The 19,123-nt window shown below is 43.0% G+C and overlaps 1 protein-coding gene across 1 annotated transcript in view; it reads right to left on the bottom strand.

Annotated features, from left to right (window-relative positions):
* The window catches only part of LOC125458958 (tripeptidyl-peptidase 2-like), a 144,236-nt gene that overhangs the window by 93,899 nt on the left and 31,214 nt on the right, over nucleotides 1-19,123 (bottom strand). The window contains exons 5-9 of the mRNA XM_059651318.1: nucleotides 18,141-18,265; nucleotides 10,617-10,780; nucleotides 10,098-10,252; nucleotides 8,545-8,621; nucleotides 1,611-1,738 (exon numbers count right to left, since the gene is read on the bottom strand). Of these exons, the coding sequence (XP_059507301.1) occupies nucleotides 1,611-1,738; nucleotides 8,545-8,621; nucleotides 10,098-10,252; nucleotides 10,617-10,780; nucleotides 18,141-18,265 (649 nt within the window). The remainder of the gene's footprint in view (nucleotides 1-1,610; nucleotides 1,739-8,544; nucleotides 8,622-10,097; nucleotides 10,253-10,616; nucleotides 10,781-18,140; nucleotides 18,266-19,123) is intronic.

The raw sequence follows: 19,123 nt of genomic DNA, 5'->3' as shown, positions 1-19,123 counted from the left end.
CTATAGCTGAGATGATTGGCCAACAACAGCCACAGCCCTTCCTCAGAGGAAGGGTCACTGGACCCGAAATGTTAACTCTGATAATTCCTTCACAGATGCTGCCAGACCTGCTGAGCTTTTCCAGCAATTTTGTTTCTGTTCCTGATTTATAGCATCTGCAGTTCTTTTGGTTTTTATTAAAGAATTCTAAGGATTCACTACCCTCTGAGAGAAGAGCTTCTTCTTATGTGTCTAACCCATCTGATCCCTTACTCTGAGATTATGCCCTCTGCTTTCAGACTCCCCCACAACAGAAAACAACCTCTCTGCATCTACCTTGTCAAATCATCTAAGAACCTTGTGTCTTTCAATAAGGTTATCATTGCTTTTTCTCAATTCCAATAAGCACAAACCCAATCCACTTAACATCTCCTCATACGACAATCCCTCTATACTGAGGATCAACCAAGTGAGCCTTTTCTGACTGCCTCCAATGTTTGCCTTCAATATCTTTACTGAGATCAGGGAATCAAAATTCTTCCCAGTATTCCAGGCATGACCTCCCTACTTTTATATTCCAATTCCTTTGAAATAAAGGAAACAGCCCATTTGCCTTCCCTGATGCATTAAAGAGTCATTAACTTGTCTTTTTATGACTTTTTCCCCTGTTTTGACCCTATTTACTGCCACTTTTTAAAAAAAATACATATTTTGTCCCTTCCTGTGCCACTCTGGTTATTATTGGTCCCCTTTTATCTGCCATATGCTCCTGCTTTGCAGGTCTACACTTCACCTCTGCCAAACCCTTGCACCCTCTTATTAGTATAAAAGTCTCTCTACAGCCCTAGTTACAATAATCACCAGGACACTGGCCCCAGCATGGTGCAAACCAGAACAGCACCCTTCTACCCCAATACAGGTGCCCGTGCACCATGAACTGAATCCCATTCCACCCGCACCAATCTTTAAGCCACACATTTAACTCCTTGGCTTTATTTACCATACTCTGGTTTGCCAATGGCTCAGAGATAATTACTTTGGTAGTTATGCTTTCTAATTTAGATCTGAACTGTTCCAAAATCTTTCACCAGAATCCCTTTCTAGCTGTACCAATGTTGCTGGTACTAATGTGAGAAATGATTATTGGATCGCTCTCCTCTATCTTCCTCTCCAGTGATAGGGTCATACAGAACAGAAACAGACCCTTCAGTCCAACCAGTCCATGCCGACCACAATCCCAAACTAAATCAATCCCAGCTACCTATGCTTGGTCCATATCCCTCCAAATATTTCTTAGTCATGTACTTAACCAAATATCTTTTAAGAGCTTTAACTGTAACTGCATTCACCACTTCCTCTGGAAGTTCATTCCACACATGAGCCAGTCTGTGTAAAATAGTCAGCCCTGAGGACATGATCTAACCCTGGTGCCAGGTAGAAAGCACAGCCTTCAGGAGTCCTGTTCATGGCTGCACAGCAGATTCACAGACTAGCTCTAGATTCCCCAGCCAGGGGAAGCCACATCACAGCATTTACACTACCATCGAGTTTTGCTCCAACACAATGAGGTTTATTAACTTAGCAGCAGCATGCATTTCTTCACCACTTTAATGGGCTAATTCTGCACTTACCAATGATATTGGTGGAAGTACCTCCTGGACAGCCAACAGTCGAGAGACAGGGCCCATTGTTACCAGCACTGGACACAAAGATAACATTGTGTTTTAAAACTGCTTCATCAATCACCTTGCATATACGCCTGGAGGAAAGAAAACAAATAATAGAATCATTCAACATCCAAGGCCTTTCAATCTGTTGTATACAGTAATAGAGTAATACAGCATGGAAAGAGAGCCAAAGAAACTGCGGATGCTGTAAATCAGGAACAAAAACAAAAGTTGCTGGAAAAGCTCGGCAGGTCTGGCAGCATCTGTGGAGGAGAAAACAGAGTTAACGTTTCGGGTCTGGTGACCCCTCATCAGAACTGAAGAGACCCTTCGGCCCACCTAGTCCATGCTGACCATTTTCCCAAACCAAACTAGTCCTACTTGCCTGCATTTGGCCCAAATCCCTCCAAACCTTTCCTATTCAGGTACTTATCCAAATGTCATTTAAATATTGTAACTGTACCTGCATCCACTTCCTCTACTAATTCATTTCACATACGAACCACTGTGTAAAAAAGATGACCCTCATGGCCTTTTTAAATCTTCTCCTCTTACCTGAGAAAATATGACCCCTACTTTGAACTCCCCCACTCTAGGGAAAAAAACCCCTGTCATTTACCATTTCTATGCCCTTATGATTATATAAACCTCATTAAGGTCAGGCCTCAACCTCCTATACTCCAGTGAAAGAAGTCCCAGCCTATCCAGCCCACCTTTATAACTCAAACCTTCCATTCTCGGTAACATCTGAACACTCTCCAATTTAATAATAACCTTCCTATAGCAGGGGAACCAGAGCTATACATAGTACTCCAGAAGAGATCTCGCCAATACCGTGTACAACCTCAACATGACACCCCAAATCCTATTCTCAGAGGTCTGAGTCTGAGCAATGAAGGCAAGTATGGTAAATGCCTAAACCACCCTGCCTATGTGTTGAAAATCTCAAAGAATTATATACCTGAACTCTGAGGTCTCTCTGTTCTACAACATTACCCATTTACTGTATAAGTTTTGCCCTTGTTTTTTATACCAAAATGCAATACCTTGCGTTTATCCAAATTAAACTCCATCTGCCACTCCACAGCACATTGTATCTCTCCTGAAAGAACACCACCTCCCCAGACCTTTTCCCACAGCCCTGTGTGATTGTAATCAATCTCCAAACCAAAGACACAGCACGAAACACAGGATGCTCCAGCACCAGGAAGGCTCTTTTACCCACCAAGTCCAATTCAGTGATGGTTTACACAAGCAGCTGTGTCTAGTTCCACTTTTCAAATACTTTAATATACTATTGTAACTGATCCCACCCTCCTGATTATTCCCCATACTCATATACATTCCATCCAAATGCATGCTCTTTCTCACTTTCCATACTCTTTGTTATTCATCTCATCTAATCTCATTCCCTGTACAATTTCATTTGCAACTCATTCAAGTAAAAATTTACTTCCCAGATAATATTTTATGGTCTTGGCTTCAAAACAGATTTGCAGCAGAACGTTTCAGTTCTAACCACTTATTGTGCGAAAACAAGGATCTCCTACCCTTTCTTTGATGTTTCTGGTTACTACTCTCAATTTGTGGCCTCTCATAATCATCACACCAACCAGCAAAAGCAATCTTTCACTACATATCTCATCATAACTCTCAGTGACAACGGGCTACACTGCCCTTTAATGGGATGTGTAAGACTGTACACAATACTATAACAGTGGCTCAACTAAGTTATTTTCAAGTTCAATAAGATCTCTTTGCTCATTTAATTTTTCCCATCTAGATTACTAATTAGGGAACCACCTGTGGCTTTACCTTGGGGTGTATCAACAGCATTAATATTTTTTAACTATTACTTTATCTGTGCAGCAGATAGTGATTCCTTTCTTTCGGCATGCTTTTTGACATCTTACCATTAAAGATATCTCCCTTCTTCACTGCAATTCTAAATTAATTAAACTGAAGAGATTAATAATGCCATTAATGCAAGAAAGGGAAAACAGACTCAGTAAGATGCTGATGCCCATGCCAGCTTACCACAGAGGATTGTTTCTGATTAATTGTGATTCCGCATGCTCCCTCGAGCCCTTTCTTCAGTTATGAAAACTTCAACCAGCTGCCAATTTGTTTTAATTAATTTATCCATGACTCCCAAAATACTCAATTCTTCCACTTCTTTCGCCCTCCATTCTAGAACAGTCGACTTAAGTCATTCATCCTCACATGGTGGAATGTGACGGTGTAGTGGGAATGGCACTTGACCAGTAATCTGGGGGGCGGAGTAATCTCTGGATTCAAAATGCACCATGGCAGGTAAAATTTTAACTCCATTCCTAAAATTTGAAAGATAAACCTGGTCTCATTGATGCTGCAGAAACTACAATCAATTTTTGTAAAAACCCATCTGGTTCACTCATACCCTTTATGGAAGGAAATATGGTGTCCACACTCAGTCTGGCCTATGAGTCTTCCCAGCACAGCAAAGTGGTTAACTCTTAATTGCCCTCTGAAATAGCAAACTACTCAACTCAAGGACAGGTGTCACTAGCAATACCCAGACCCCAGAAATGGAATTAATTTTTAAAAAGTTCAATTCCAACAGCTCACAGTTTTTATGTGTAATGCTTTCGGACATCAAAGGAATAACTTAAACTGTTTAGATTGTTCCCAATGTTTGGGCATGTGCATTTCGTGAGTCTTTATTAAAAATAATTTCTGGACAATGGAATATTTTCTACTTCTGACAACTAGCCTGGCAGTAACTTCTAAGATACTCTCTTGACCGTTCAATGCCCTTGACAAATTGGCAAAGAGGCAACTCAAAAAGTTAATTGTTAAGTCTAATAATATGATCATCATGTCTGTTTTTCATTATGTATTGTCAATTTGGACACAACATTTGACTTCAACAGCAAAAAATCCATCACATTTCCACCTCTTCAGTTTTGGAGAAAAGTCAAATTGGATTCAAGACATGGAAACAGATTCGATCTCCACAGATACTGCCAGACATGCTGAATTTCCTCAGTATGTTTCATTTTTTAATAGTATTAGGCTTTCTGTAATTTGCTCAGATAACGTGCTTTCACTTCAACAGTCGACTATAGTACAGTCCCTGGTGCACCAAGATGAGGATTCCATTTCTTACCCTGGTTAGACTTCTTTAATGATCTTGTTAACCTGTGTTATCTAGATTTTATGTAGGTTTGTGCGATACACATGTCATGATTGAGAATGCCTGGAGTCAGGGTGTGGGTGTCTTCATCACAAGAATAAGAGCAAGTGGGCTGAAAATCATTCACAAATCGAGGTTATCCTTCCAGTGGGATGGCAAGGCTGGCATTAATTGCCCGTCCCTAATTGCCCTGGAAGGTGGTGGTGTTCTGCCCCCTTGAACTGCTGCAATCGTCGGGTTGTATGGGACAATACAATGTGCAATAAATATTGATCGAAGCATCTCAAAGGGCAGGCAGAGCATTGGTTTGATCACTCCGCTAGAAGTTCAGATCATGGAACAGGGAACAATGAAAATCACAACCATAAAAACAATCATAGTTATATCAAGCCATGTAAACAATGGAGTTTGCACACTGAATGGAAAAAGTTTAAAAACATGTTCTAAAAGTGGTTTCTAGTAATATCAAAGCTTGCAAGGTAATTCAGATGTATTTGGCAAATTGACAATAAGGGGTATAAACTCAATACCAGCAAAATAATAAGCAATCAAGTCACCATAATGCTTTCTCACCCCTGCAGAGAATTATTAAAATGCTATTGCAATATCTTAACAAAAGGTGTGACTTTGGCAGGCACTGGCACATCTGTTAGAAGAAATTGCCTCAGCACATAAATGGAAATCATAGCGTCATGGAATAGGGTCACACAGAAGGAGGCTACTGAATCAATTTGATTCTTACAAATGTATTCCAGTTAATCCCACTGACTGGCTCTTTTCCCACAAACCCTTAATGTTATTCTGTTCAAAATATTTATCCAATTCCACTTTGATGGCAACCACTGAATCTGCAACTAGGACCCTATCTGGCAGTGGAATCCAAACTCAGTTAAGGGTTACCTCATGTGCTCTCTGGTTATCGATCCTTCAGAACCACTGGAAACACTTCCTTTTCATTTATTGTTATCTAAACCCTTTATAAGCATACTTAGTGTTATCAAATTTCTTCCGACCCTTCTCTGCTCTTGGGAAAACAACCCAGACTGCCCAGCCCAAGCCTTCACCACACTGCACAGTGGGCTCTCAGACCCTGTGATAATGGGAACTGCAGATGCTGGAGAATTCCAAGATAATAAAATGTGAGGCTGAATGAACACAGCAGGCCAAGCAGCATCTCAGTGTGCTCCTGAGATGCTGCTTGGCCTGCTGTGTTCATCCAGCCTCACATTTTATTATCTCAGACTCTGTGGCCTGTGTTTGGCAATGCTGCGGTAGTTTTATTCTCATCAGAGAATAGGGCCAAGAAAAAAAAATCTTCAAATATTTTAAATTAATTCAGCTCATATCCTGCTATCACATTTTCATAGCACTAAAACGCATCCATCCCACTGCCAACCCTTTACTGTCCCCCTCTTATTCACTGTCCTGTCGTTTACTGTGCTTCAATAAGGAGGATGAAGGCTGAAGATAGGGATGGGGATGGGACTGGTGTGTGAAGCAGTAAACAGAATAGTGGATGGAATGCAAGGTATAAGTGTTCTGGGGATGGGGTGGGCCCTGATATCGGGTTCCAGGTGGAAACTAACAACACCAATAGCAAAGACTTTCTGCGCCAATGTGGGGGCAGGAGATTCATTGAAAAGAATATTGAGAAGGGGATCAGCATTGGGAGCAAACACAAACCCATTTGGATGAGCAATCTCTCTACTATTTCTATAATTCTATGAGTCAGCTTAATACTGACGGTTAAACACATTGCACGGCTATTGAAGTAAAAAGTAAATCAAATTGTATGTCTGGTGAAATGGATATGACCAGACAGCAACTCTCTCAGTAAAGGCAAATCTCCAAAGACACATGTAAATAATCAACAGGGTTGGCTTCTATCCAAAAACATCAGCAAAAGTTAATGCTATTCATGTTTGTTTTCCTTCCGCCCTTTTTGCATAAAGCCTGAAAGGTGTTGCCAGGGGGAAGGCAGCTTTATTTTCCTCATAATTATTAATTTGTCAATCTGCTGAAAACACTGGTACCAATAAACCGGGATATTCAGTTCACAATTTGCAATTAAAATTTCTGTCAATTGAATAAGCTTGAAAAACAATGCCAAGAAAAGCTAACAAATTGGACCGCTTGATTCTTGCAACTGTTTTGCAACTTGCCAAGGTTTCCTGGCATAATAAATTCAATATAAAATGACTGTGACAAACAAAACTTGCATGTATAAGTTGGACGTCATAAATATAAGACCATAAGGTATAGGAGCAGAATTAGGCCATCTGGCCAATCAAGTCTGTTCTATCATTCAATGATGACCGAGATGTTTCTCAACCTCAGTCTCCCGCCTTCTCCCCACAGCTCTTCAATAATCAAGAACCTATCTTGAATACACTCCATGACCTGGCCTCCACAGTCATCTGTCGCAACACGTGCTACAGATTCACCACCCTCTGGCTGAAGAAATCCCTCCTCCTCTCAGTTCTTAAAGGTTGTCCCTTCACTCTAAGGCTATGGCCTCAGGTCCTCGTCTCTCCCATTCGTAGTAAGATAATTCTCCTGTCTTCTCTATCCATTTCCCCCTCAGTCACTAATGATTCCAATAAAAAAAGGCACGAAAAGATGATTTTTATCCACAGAGTAGTGAGAATGTGGAACATGCAAATAAACAACGTTTGGGACTGTGCGACTGACTGTACTAACTACATCCTAAAGTGGGAGAGTTTCCACAACTAAGAAAGGTCACCGAATTCTCCTGCAATCAGACAGCTGATAAGGTATCAATGGGATTTCTGCTGGAATAGGGTCTCCATATCAGGAGGTCCCACCAAGGCACCAGCCATAAACTCCTAGGACAGAGGATCGCTAATGAAGAAAGGTAAGTCTTGTTCGATAATGATGGCGGTGGTGGTGGAAGGGGGATTTCTGGAGTTTGGAGTCATGGGAAGATGGAGGTTTATGGGGGTGGAAATGAGACGGGGGCAGGAAGATGGTGGTAGTGGCTGTGGTTGCTGAAGCCCAGTCCCTTAGACATATACAGATTGATACAGGTAAGAAAACCCCCTACCACCTTCTTGGGAAAGAACAGGCTACAGGCACTGGTTAACATTTGGCTCGGATGACTCTTTCATCCCACCAGGAGCTGAAATGATGGTAACCTGTGTGGGCAGAGGCCCTCAAACAGCCATTAACTGATCACTTAAGGGCTCAGTTGGTGATAAGAGGGTAAAGTAGAGCTTGGGTCTTTCCACAAGTTCAGGAAAGTGGTGAGGGTCTAGTCTACCTAATAAAGCTCACTTCTTGCTCCCAGGCCTAGAAGATTCCACCCAAAGGCAATTGTTGTGAAAGAGACGGATAATTGTGAGGAGAAGATAGATATGCACATGGGGGAGAAAGTCATTGAAGTAAATGCTGGTATGGTGATGTGAAAAAGGGTGGAAAGATTTGGGGGTAGAGCTCAGACCAGTTGGGCCAGTTAGTGTGCTATGAATCCCTGGTACGTGCAACTGCAAGATACAATGATACAAATCCAATGAAGAAACCCAAAAACAGTGGGAGGATTCTGCTGGCACACCTATAAATCCTTTCATACTTTGTTCCATATAGCACGCAGTTTATCACTGAACAAGGTTTCTGCAGCTGTGGCCAATGGACAAGGATGGTCACAAAATGAACTCCACTGGATCCAATTTACACCACTGTAAAACAGGATGGCTTTCTACATACCCTGCATTAGTCCAGTGAGACGCTTCCCCATAACTGTAATTTACAAGGTCACACTTGTAATTGATCACTTCAATCATCTGGAAATAGAAGATAAAAGACTCGTGTTAAATTGCAGCTGACAAGATTGTATTTGATGTTCCTTCATGTATTCACACAGTGAAAACAACATCACACAAAGATGATGCAAAGCTACTTCAGCTGCAGCACTGGTGGTAGAACCTGCCTTTCATGGAATGGTCTCTTCAGCCTTGAGTAAAAGTGCACCATATGTCATGACTCCATTCATAACAGATCCGATTTGCTGCATGTCCATCATCCATCACTGATAGTAAGATGTTGATTGTGAGGGAAATTAGTAATGGCAATACCATTGAAGATCAAGGGGCCGTGGTTAGATGTTATCATTAGAGATGGTCACTGCTTGGCACATATGTGCCACTTATCAGGCCAAGCCAGTTGGCCAACTCTTGCTCCACATGGAAGCAGGCTGCTTCAGTTTCTGAGGAGATGCTAATGATGCTGAATATTGCACAACGTACAAATTCTGACCTTCTGATGGAGGGAAGGTGATACGTGAAACAGATGAAGATGGTTCCACTGAGGAATTTATGCACAAACGTTCTGGAACTCAGATGATTGACTTTCAACAACCACATACATCATCTTCTGCACACAGTACACTCCAATCCATGAGCTATGCCCCTGATTCACACCGACTCAATTTTATTTACACACAATGATGCTACATTCAATCAAATGCTGCCTTGATATCAAGGGCAGCTCCTCTCATTACTTCGCAATAGAGTTAACATGACGACCATCAGATACAAAACTAATACTGATACAATGGAGACATTCTTACAAAGGGCTAACATTTGATTGACTATATAAGCTTTAAGAAACATTTTGAAGGGGTAACATAAAGAGGTTTCGAGGAGGAGCTGGCTAAAGACAAGGCTGTTTAGGGTTGATCAAAGAAAGTAGCAATAAAAGAGACCAGAACCAAAAAGGGTGAGAACATTTTAGGCTTGATGTGGTTGAGGATGTTACAGAGATAAGAAAGTAATTTAGGGAATCCAACTCAAAGACACAAATATTGAACTTGAGGTGTTGGCAGCACTTGAGATTATGTATATAGGCAAATATATGATATTGGGTGAATGGCACTTGAAGTGAGACAGGATTTGGGCAGCAGAATTCTAATGTGCTCAAGACTGTGGGAAGTGGAAGACAGGAATCTAATCAGGATAATGTTGGAGAAAAAAGTTAAATGGGAACTTGAATTACGTAATGTAGTGCAGCTTGGACATCAGAAATCAGCTCTAAGTGGAGTAGCCCACAAGCAATGTAACGCCGGGCTGGACAGTGATTCATTTCACTTTAGCACAGACACTGTAAATCTTAATCATCTAAAGGGAGAGACAAACAACAGATGAAACAGACCCTTATGAAACTACATTGTACAGAGCTGACTGAATACACTATCATGCAACTGGAACAAAGTTTTTTTCCTACAATAATAAACTGAAGTCAATGAACAGAATACTACTTACTGCACGAATTAAGCCGGTCCCTGTTTCCATAGTGTTTAACCTGGAGTCGGCCACCTTGATGGCCAATATCTGGGCACCGGGAGCCACACCATTCCTTTCTGGTTCACCTGGGAAGTAGCCAGCTGCAATCGCAGCTACATGCGTTCCGTGGGACCCTGCATATATACAATGGACACCCTTTTCATAGAATGACACAGCAGAGAAGGCCATACAGCCCAGCTGCCTATACTAGCTGTTTGAAAAAGTTACCTAATCAATTTTCCCATGGCCCTGGATTCTTTTCTTCTATTTCTTTCAATTGTCTAGTAAATGTCTTTCTCCCTTTTAGAAAGTACTGTGTAGATGACAAGAATTCGCTACATTAAAAATAAACCTTCACTTCTCTTTGGTAGTTCTAAAACTTTACTCAGTATATTTGTAATTTATTTTCTCCAGATTAAAAACATAGATTCAGCTTATTTCTTTGCTTTACTTCTCAAAATTAGACAATTCGCATTTTCTTTCCAGTCCCACGCTTACCTGCATTAGTGACAATGCAGAGAGTGTTCCCATCATCATAGACGTTGATAGAGTAATTCAGCATTTCAGATTTTCCCATCTGTGCATATTCGTGTTCTTCTCTGTAGTTCCTGAGGACACTGCAGCTACTCAGGTCTCCACATTCACTGGTGTCAACACAGGCTCTACAAAGATAGAAAGAAGAGTGGTGTATAAAGGGTAAATGTCAGGCACACGATGCCCCATGTTATGTTGTAACTGCAGAACGTTTGATGGTGACTATGTTATTGTCCTGATGTTGTATAGATGATTGCAGCTGGAATGTGGAGCCTGCTTACTGGACACTGGATCCTAAACACACAGCACAAAATCAGGCCACTCTGTCCACTGTGCTTGTGGCAGCTCTTTGAAAGAGAAAAAAAAAATGACTGATCTATCACTGGGAAAACATAATCAATTCTATTGGAAAGGATGTAATAGCAGAGTATTTAGAAATAACTAATAATATCAAGCAGAGTAACCATGGCTTCACAACAGGACAATCATGTCTGACAAATATATTACAGTTCTTTAAGGTGGTAAGTGTTGAAGTAATATATTGAAATTTCTGAAAGGCATTTGATATGGTACCACACATGAGACTACTGAATAAGATTGGCGCCCGTGCTGTTTTAGGTCATATATTAGCATGGAGAGAGCATAAGTAAACCAATGAAAGTCAGAGATTTGGGTTAGAGGAGCATTTCCACGATAGCAACTTGTACCAGGGATCAGTGCTCAGACCACAATTATTTGCAAAACATATCAGTGGCTTGAATGACAGAAGCAGACGCATTTTCACCAAGTCTGTGGATGACACAAAAAGGGCAACTGGTAAGAATGGCACAGAGTACAGATGGATATGGACTGTTTAAATGAGCGGATGAAAACTTGGCATATGGAATATGATGTGGGAAAATGTAAGGTTATCCATTTTAGCAGGAAGCATTGAGGAGCTGAATAATATATAAAAGGAGAAAGACTCCAAAGAGTTGAAGCACAAAGGAACCTGGAAGTCCTTGCGCATAAATCACAAAAAACTAGGATCCAAATTCAGCAGGTAACAGGGAAGGCAAATGGAATATGAGTCTCTATTTCAAAGGAAATGGAATATAAAAATAGGGAGGTCTTACGAAAACTACATAAGACACTCAACTACATAAGAGAGTCATCAGACCACACTTGAAATACTGTGAATAGCTTTGATCCCCTTGTCTAAGGAAAGGTTTACTGGTATTAGAGGCATTCCAGAGCAGATTCATGAAGTTGATCCCAGTTAAGGAGGAGAGGAGAGACTGGGCTTATATTCATTACGGTTAGGAAGAATGAGAGGTGACCTTATCGAAACATACAAGATTCTAAGATGAATCAAAAGGGTAGACGCAGAAATATTGTTTCCCCTTGTCTAGGATGAGAGGGAATATTCTCAGATTAAAAGATCACTCAAGTATGACAGAGATAAAGAAGAATTTTTGTTCTGCAGAGATTTTGAGTCTATGGAAGTCTTCACCGGAGAGTGCTGTTGAGGCTGGGTAGTTAAGTTCACCTTTCCCATCCTTATTTATTCAGAAAATGATACATTTTACATCTCTACTTCTCCTTCACACCATTAGGAACCCCTGTGTCTTTGCCTCGCCTCTTTACCACTCACAATCTGTTCCACTTGCTCCTCTGCTTCCTCTGTCTTCAGCACAGAATTTATTTTTCAATGTCTTTCAGTTCTGAAGAAGCCAGCTTGGACATGAAACATCAACTGTTTATCTCACACCACATATGCTGTCAGTCCTAAGACCATAAGTAGTAGGGACACAAGTAGGCCATTCAGCCCCTCAATCATGCTCCTCCATTTAACAGGATTACGGCTGATCTAATACTCTTTGTCAACAAAGTCTTGGGCTGGATGAACACAGCAGGCCAAGCAGCAACTTAACAGCACAAAAGCTGACGTTTCAGGCCTAGACGCTTCATCAGAAAAGGGGGATGGGGAGAGGATTCTGAAATAAGTAGGGAGAGAGGGGGAGGCGGACTGAAGTTAGATAAAGGAGAAGATAAATGCAGAGGAGAGTATGGGTGGGGAGGTAGGGAGGGGATAGGTCAGTCTGGGGAGGACGGACAGGTCAAGGGGGCGAGATGAGGTTAGTAGGTAGGAAATGGAGGTGTGGCTTGAGGTGGGAGGAGGAGATAGGTGAGAGTAAGAACAGGTTAGGCAGGCGGGGATGAGCTGGGCTAGTTTTGGAATGCAGTAGGAGGAGAGGAGATTTTGAAGCTGGTGAAATCCACATTGATACCATTGGGCCGCAGGGTTCTCAAGCGGAATATGAGTTGCTGTTCCTGCAACTTTTGGGTGGCTTTATTATGGCACTGCAGGAGGCCCAGAATGAACATGCCCTCTAAGGAATGGGACGGGGAGTTGAAATGGTTCGTGACTGGGAGGTGCAGTTGCTTACTGTGAACCGAGCGTAGGTGTTCTGCAAAGCGGTCCCCAAGCCTCCGCTTGGTTTCCCCAACGTACAGGAAGCCACACCATGTACAGCGGATGTGTCCACTTTCCTGAATTTTCCCTCTAATCCTAATCAAGAATCTCTTGAACTCAGCCTTTAATATGCACAAGGACTCTGCCCCCATAGTAGATCTGCTGAGTCTCTCCAGCACTTCCACTGTTTTTTTAAGTATATTTAAGGCCAAGACAAGCAGATATTTCAATATCAGGGGTTATGGGAAAAATAGACAGTAAAGTGGAGGTGAAGATTATCAGATTAACCATGATTACATTGAATGGTACTGCAGACTTGATAGGCGGAATGACATGTTCTGTTCTCTGGTCGACTGCTTTCCAAATTTCACATTATCATTGCTCCTGTGAATACATTACCTAGCAAGAAGTTATAAACAACACAGTATGAAGCTGGAGAACACAGCAGGCCAGGCAGCATCAGAGGAGCAGGCAAGTTGACGTTTTGGGTTCGGACCCTTCTTCAGAAATGAGGGAAGGGAAAGCTGGGAAATATATTGAGAGAGGAGGGGTGGGCTGGGGAAGGTAGGTGGTTGCACGTAGGGAGTGGTGGGGAGTGGTCAGTGGGATGGCTGAGGCAGATAGACAGAAGGTGGACAGGTTGTGTGAAGTCAAGGAGGTGGAGATGAGAGGGAGAGCTGGACAAGGTTGAGGCTGGGGGTGGGGAGATTTTAAAGCTGGTGAATTCCATGTTTATGCCATTGGGCTGTAGATTCTCAAGGTGAAATGTGAGGTGCTGCTCCTCCAATTTGCAGGTGATGTCACTGTGACAATGGAGGAGGCCCAGGATGGACATGTCACCCAGGGTATGGGAGGCAGAATTAAAATGGTTGGCAACTGGAAGGTGTTGTCATTCGTCACATACAAAGTGCAGATGCTCAAGCGGGTGGTGTCACAATGTGAAAACAAAAAACTCCACTCATGCCTGACCTAAAAGGGTAACTGCAAATCACATGTAAAAATACATAAGGATACAATCAGTTAAGTAGGCAGGTGGGGCTAGTTCAGTTTGGGATTACAAAGTCCGAAAGAACAGCAGATGCTGTAAATCAGGAACAAAAACAGAAGTTGCTGGAAAAGCTCAGCAAGTCTGGCGGTATCTGTATAGACAAATCAGAGTTACCGTTTTGGGTCTGGTGACCCTTCTTCAAAAATGATGGCAGCTATGAAAATGTCAGTTTATATGCAGAAGATAGGCAGGGACAGAGTGTAAGGAGTAAATGATAGGTGGGAATAGAGCCCAAAGAGAGAGGACAACAGCGATTAACACTGCTGCCTCACAGCGTGAGGGGCCCAGGTTCAATTCCAACCTCGGGCGACTATCTGTGTGGAGTCTGCATATTGTCCCAGCACCTATGTGGATTTCCTCTCACAGTCCAAAAATGTGCAAAGTAGATGGATTGACTATGCCAAATAGCCCACAGTGTCTAAGGACGTGTACGTTAGGTGCATTAGTGACGGAAAATGCAGGGTTACAGGCACAGGGAAGGAGGTTGGGTCTGGGTGGGACTCTCTTCGGAGGGTCAATGTGGAGTTGTTGGGCTGGATGGCCTGTTTCCACTCTCTAGGGATTCTATGATTCTATAATTTCTATGAAAAAAGGAGTTGATAACAATTTGGCTAGGAGGGAGAATATCTGTTAATAGATACTGTCAGGGACTAAGAATAGGTAGTGCGTAATGGCAGAATATGTGATAATAAGACCTGATTGTGTGGGGTAGGGGGCTAGGGCATGGGAGAGTTTAGGTTCTAAAACTATTGAACTTGAGATTGAGTGCAGAGGGATGCAGGGCCTCCAAGCCAAAATGAGGCATTGTTCTGCCAGCTTGCGCTGAGCTTGGCCAGAACACTGCAGCAAGTCTGAGACAGAGATGGTGGCCAGGGAACAGGGTGGCATGTTAAAGCTCAGGGTCCTTTTTTGCGAGCAGAGCATAGATGTTCTGTGAAGCGATCAGCCAGTAGACACTTTGTTGCCCCTATGTAGAGGAGACCACAATGTGAGCAGCGAACGCAGTAGACTAAATTCTAGGAAGTGCAGGTGAAGTGTTGCTTCACCTGGAAAGTATGTTTTGACCCTTGGATACTGGGGATGGAGGAGTTAAATGGGCAGGTGTTACAGGGGAAAATGGCATGGGGCTGTGGGCGCGAGTGTTGGGGTGGGAGGGGGGAAAAGTGGGGTGGGGGGGTGGTTTAGGGGTGAAGGAAGTGTGGACCAGGTTGTCCCGGAGGGAATGGTCCATTCGGAAGGTGGTCAAGGGAGAGGAGGGGAATATGTGGCATCTCACTGGAGGTGACAGAAATGACATTTGATGATCTTCTGGATGTTGATGCTGGTGGGATGGTCGGTGACGATAAGGGGAAGCCTATCACTGTTGTGGCATAGAAGATAGTGTTGAGGGCAGAAGTGCACGAGATGGGCCAGACCCAGTCAAGCGACCTGTCGACCTCATCCTCAGACAAGGAAGAAGGTAGACATTTCACAGGCTCTCATTGCAGTTGGCCTCATCTGAACAAATGAAATGGAGGAACTGAGAGAATGAAATGGAGTCTTTGCAGGGTGCAAGGATGTACAGTCAAGGTAACCTTTGGAGTCAATGGGCTTATGGTGGATGTTAGTAGCCAGTCTATTTCCAGAAATGATAACAGAAATGGAAGAGTCAGATGCACACCAGACGACTGTGATGGCAGGGTAGAAACTGGAAGGAAAATCGATTAACTTTTCGAATTCTGGGCAAGCGAGGGAAGCAGCATCAATGATATCATTTGTATATTGGAGAAAGAGTTGTAGGTGGGGGCTGGAATGGGAATGGAACAAGGAATGTTACACATACCTCATGAAGAGACAGCATAACTAGGGCCCATGTGACTGCTTATTAAATCTTTGCTCTGCAAAGTTGTGCAGAGTTAGGGTGAGGGCCAGAATGGGACTGGAACAAGGAATGTTACACACACTCCATGAAGAGACAGGTGGGGCCCATGCGGGCACCCATGGCCACCCCTCTCTGATCTGAAGAAAAGGAGAAAGTTAAAAGAGAAGTTGTTGAGGGTGAGGATGAGTTCTGCCAAGTCGAGGAGGGTGGTGGGTGGGGATGGTTCAAGCCTTTGCTCCAGGAAGAAGCGGAGCGGCCTGAGACCCTCCTGGTGGGGAATGGATGTGTAAACGGATTGTACATCCGCAGTAAACAGGCAGTGGTTGGAACCTGCAAACTGCAAATTCCAAAACTAGCTTAAAGCGTCACAGGAATCATGGATGTACATGGGTAGGGATTGGACCAGGGGAAGAGAAGACTGAGTCAAGGTAGGAAGAGATGAGCTCTGTGAGGCAGAAGCAGACTGACTCAAAGGGTCTGCCCAGACAGTCCTCCATTTAACAGGGTTACAGCTGATCCAACATTCTTTGTGTCCACTTTCCTGAATTTTCCCTGTAATCCTAACCTAGAATCTCTTGAATTCAGCCTTTAATATGCGCAAGGATTCTGTTCCCATAGTAGATCTGCTGAGTCTCTCCAGCACTTCCTCTGTTTTTATGAGTATATTTAAGGCCAAGACAAGCAGATAGTTAAACATGAAGGACATCAGGGGTTATGGGGAAAAACAAGGCAGTGAAGGGGAGGTGAAGATTATCTGAATGACATGTCCTGTTTGTGGATTTTTGGAAGGAGGTAGAAGTAAGCTGTGCAGGTCTGGGGGGACTACCATCTTGGAGGCAGTGCTGGGAAGATGACCAGATGAAATATGATCGGTTTCTGGAGTTGATACAATGGTCTGCTAGGCCAGGGTGGAGATCATTATCCAGGGGAAGACAGGAGGAGGTATCTGACAGCTACGGTTGAAGCTCAAACCTGGCAAACCCAGAAACACTCTCTGTCCCACAGGACCTTTTGCAGAGTTCACACACTCTCCCTCCACCTGGACCTGTCCCTCTGACCTCTTACCTGCACGGGATCTCTTCATTGAGAACTGTCGACATGACAGTTGTTGCCTCAAGTTCTCCACCTCCCTCACCCAATCTAACCCATCTCCCTTCGAACTGACTGCAATCCACTTAGATCCAAGTCTGACTTTGTTATTGAGACTGCCGATAAGGGTGATGCAGTCACAGCCAGGCATACTGACCTCTACTTTGCAAAGGCTGAGCGCCAGCTCTCAGATGGGACCAGGACTGCTCGGACAGACCCATTGTTTTTTAAGCAAGTTCATGCCTCACAGAGCTCATCTCTTTGTACCTTGATTCAGTCTTTTCTCCCCTGCCCATGTACATCCGTGATTCCTCTGATAATTTACGCCAGTTTCAGAATTTGATGTTTGCAGGTCCCAGCCACCGCCTCTTTACCATGAATGTGCAATCCCTTTACACATCCATCCCCAACCACAACGATCTTACAGCTCGCCGCTTCTTCACGGAGCAAAGGCCTGAACCATCTCCAACCACCACCAGCCTCCTCGGCTTGGCTGAGTTCATCCTTACCCTCAACAATTTCACTTTTAACTTTCTCCTTTTCTTCAGATCAGAGAAGGGTGCCCATGGGTGCCCGCACAGGCCCCACCTGTCTCTTCATGGAGTGTATGTAACATTCCTAGTTCCAGTCCCATTCTGGCCCTCACCCTAACTCCGCACAACTTTACAGAGCAACGATTTAATAAGCAGTCACAACATTTCATACAGTTCCTGCCTCCTTTTGGAACTGCAGCTAGATTATTTCAATAATACACAAAGGCTGACTTTGCTTCCAAATCAATTTCTGCACTTCGTTGCAATCATCATCAGATGCACATTGGAACTGACCGTCACTGTGTATTTTATAAGTAAAGAAAGAATTGATTCTTCCATGTCATTGCTTAAGTAAAATGTCAATACATTTTTCATTATGACGTAGGCTCACTTTTTAAAAAATCGCAATTGATCTTAGGTGGTTAACTATCTGTCAGAAATTATCACAGGTAAAATTTGTTATCCATTATATCCAAAGCTGAAAGAGTGACACTAAATTTACCTCCAAGTCTTTCCATCATGCCAAACCAAGCAATCATAGACAGGCCCAAGGTCAGAGTATTTCTTCTCCAAAAGATCCAACTGATCAACTTGGCACTGAAGATCTTCCAATACCAATTTCTCTTCCTGTTGGAAAGTTCAGTTGAAAGAAAACAATGTTAACACCTTATCGAACACCAATGAGTCAAAATACAAAGGAAGATCGAGGGCTTGGTGACATGGTGCAATGAGAACAATCTCTCTTTCAGTGTTGGCAAAACTGAAGAACTGATCATTGACTTCAGAAAGAAAGGAGGAGAACACGCCCCCATCTACATTAAGAGAACTGAGACTGAGAGGGTAGATTGCGTCGTTACTCAGAGTGACAATAACTGATGACCTATCCTGGTCTTCGCACATAGATGCGACAGTCAAGAAGGCACAACAATGCTTCTTCTTCCTCAGGCGTCTCAGGAAATTTAGCATATCCATAAGATCCACATCAACTTCTACAGATGCACCATTGAAAGTATGCTGTCTGGGTGCATAGCGGACTGGTATGGCAAATGCCATTCTGTAAGAAACTACAGAAGGCGGTGTGCGCAGTTCAGACCATCATGAAAGCAAACCTTCCATCCACGGCTCACTGCCGCGGAAAGGCAGCTAACATCATCAAAGATTTATCACACCCTGGCAATGCCCTCCTACAATGTCTTCCATCAGGTAATAGATATAGAAGCCCAAACACATGCACGAGCAGGTTTAGAAATAGTTTCCTTCCGGCCGTTATCAGACTGTTGAGTGGACTCTAACCTCAAATAATGTAACCTGTATGCCTTTAAGTCTTTTTGTGATCTGTACATCCTTTTCAGGCTGCGATCTACCTGTGCTGCTTATAAACAAAGCTTTTCACTGTATTTCGGTGCAATAAATCAATCAATTAAAGAGCGAAGGAAAGTTTCCCCTACCCACTGTGGAATGATATCAGGAACTTCAGCGAGTATG

The sequence above is a fragment of the Stegostoma tigrinum genome, chromosome 15, assembly GCF_030684315.1.
Source record: "Stegostoma tigrinum isolate sSteTig4 chromosome 15, sSteTig4.hap1, whole genome shotgun sequence".
NCBI lineage: Eukaryota > Metazoa > Chordata > Chondrichthyes > Orectolobiformes > Stegostomatidae > Stegostoma > Stegostoma tigrinum.
Note: the sequence above shows the minus strand (reverse complement) of the source record. Positions and strands in the feature narration are given on the sequence as shown.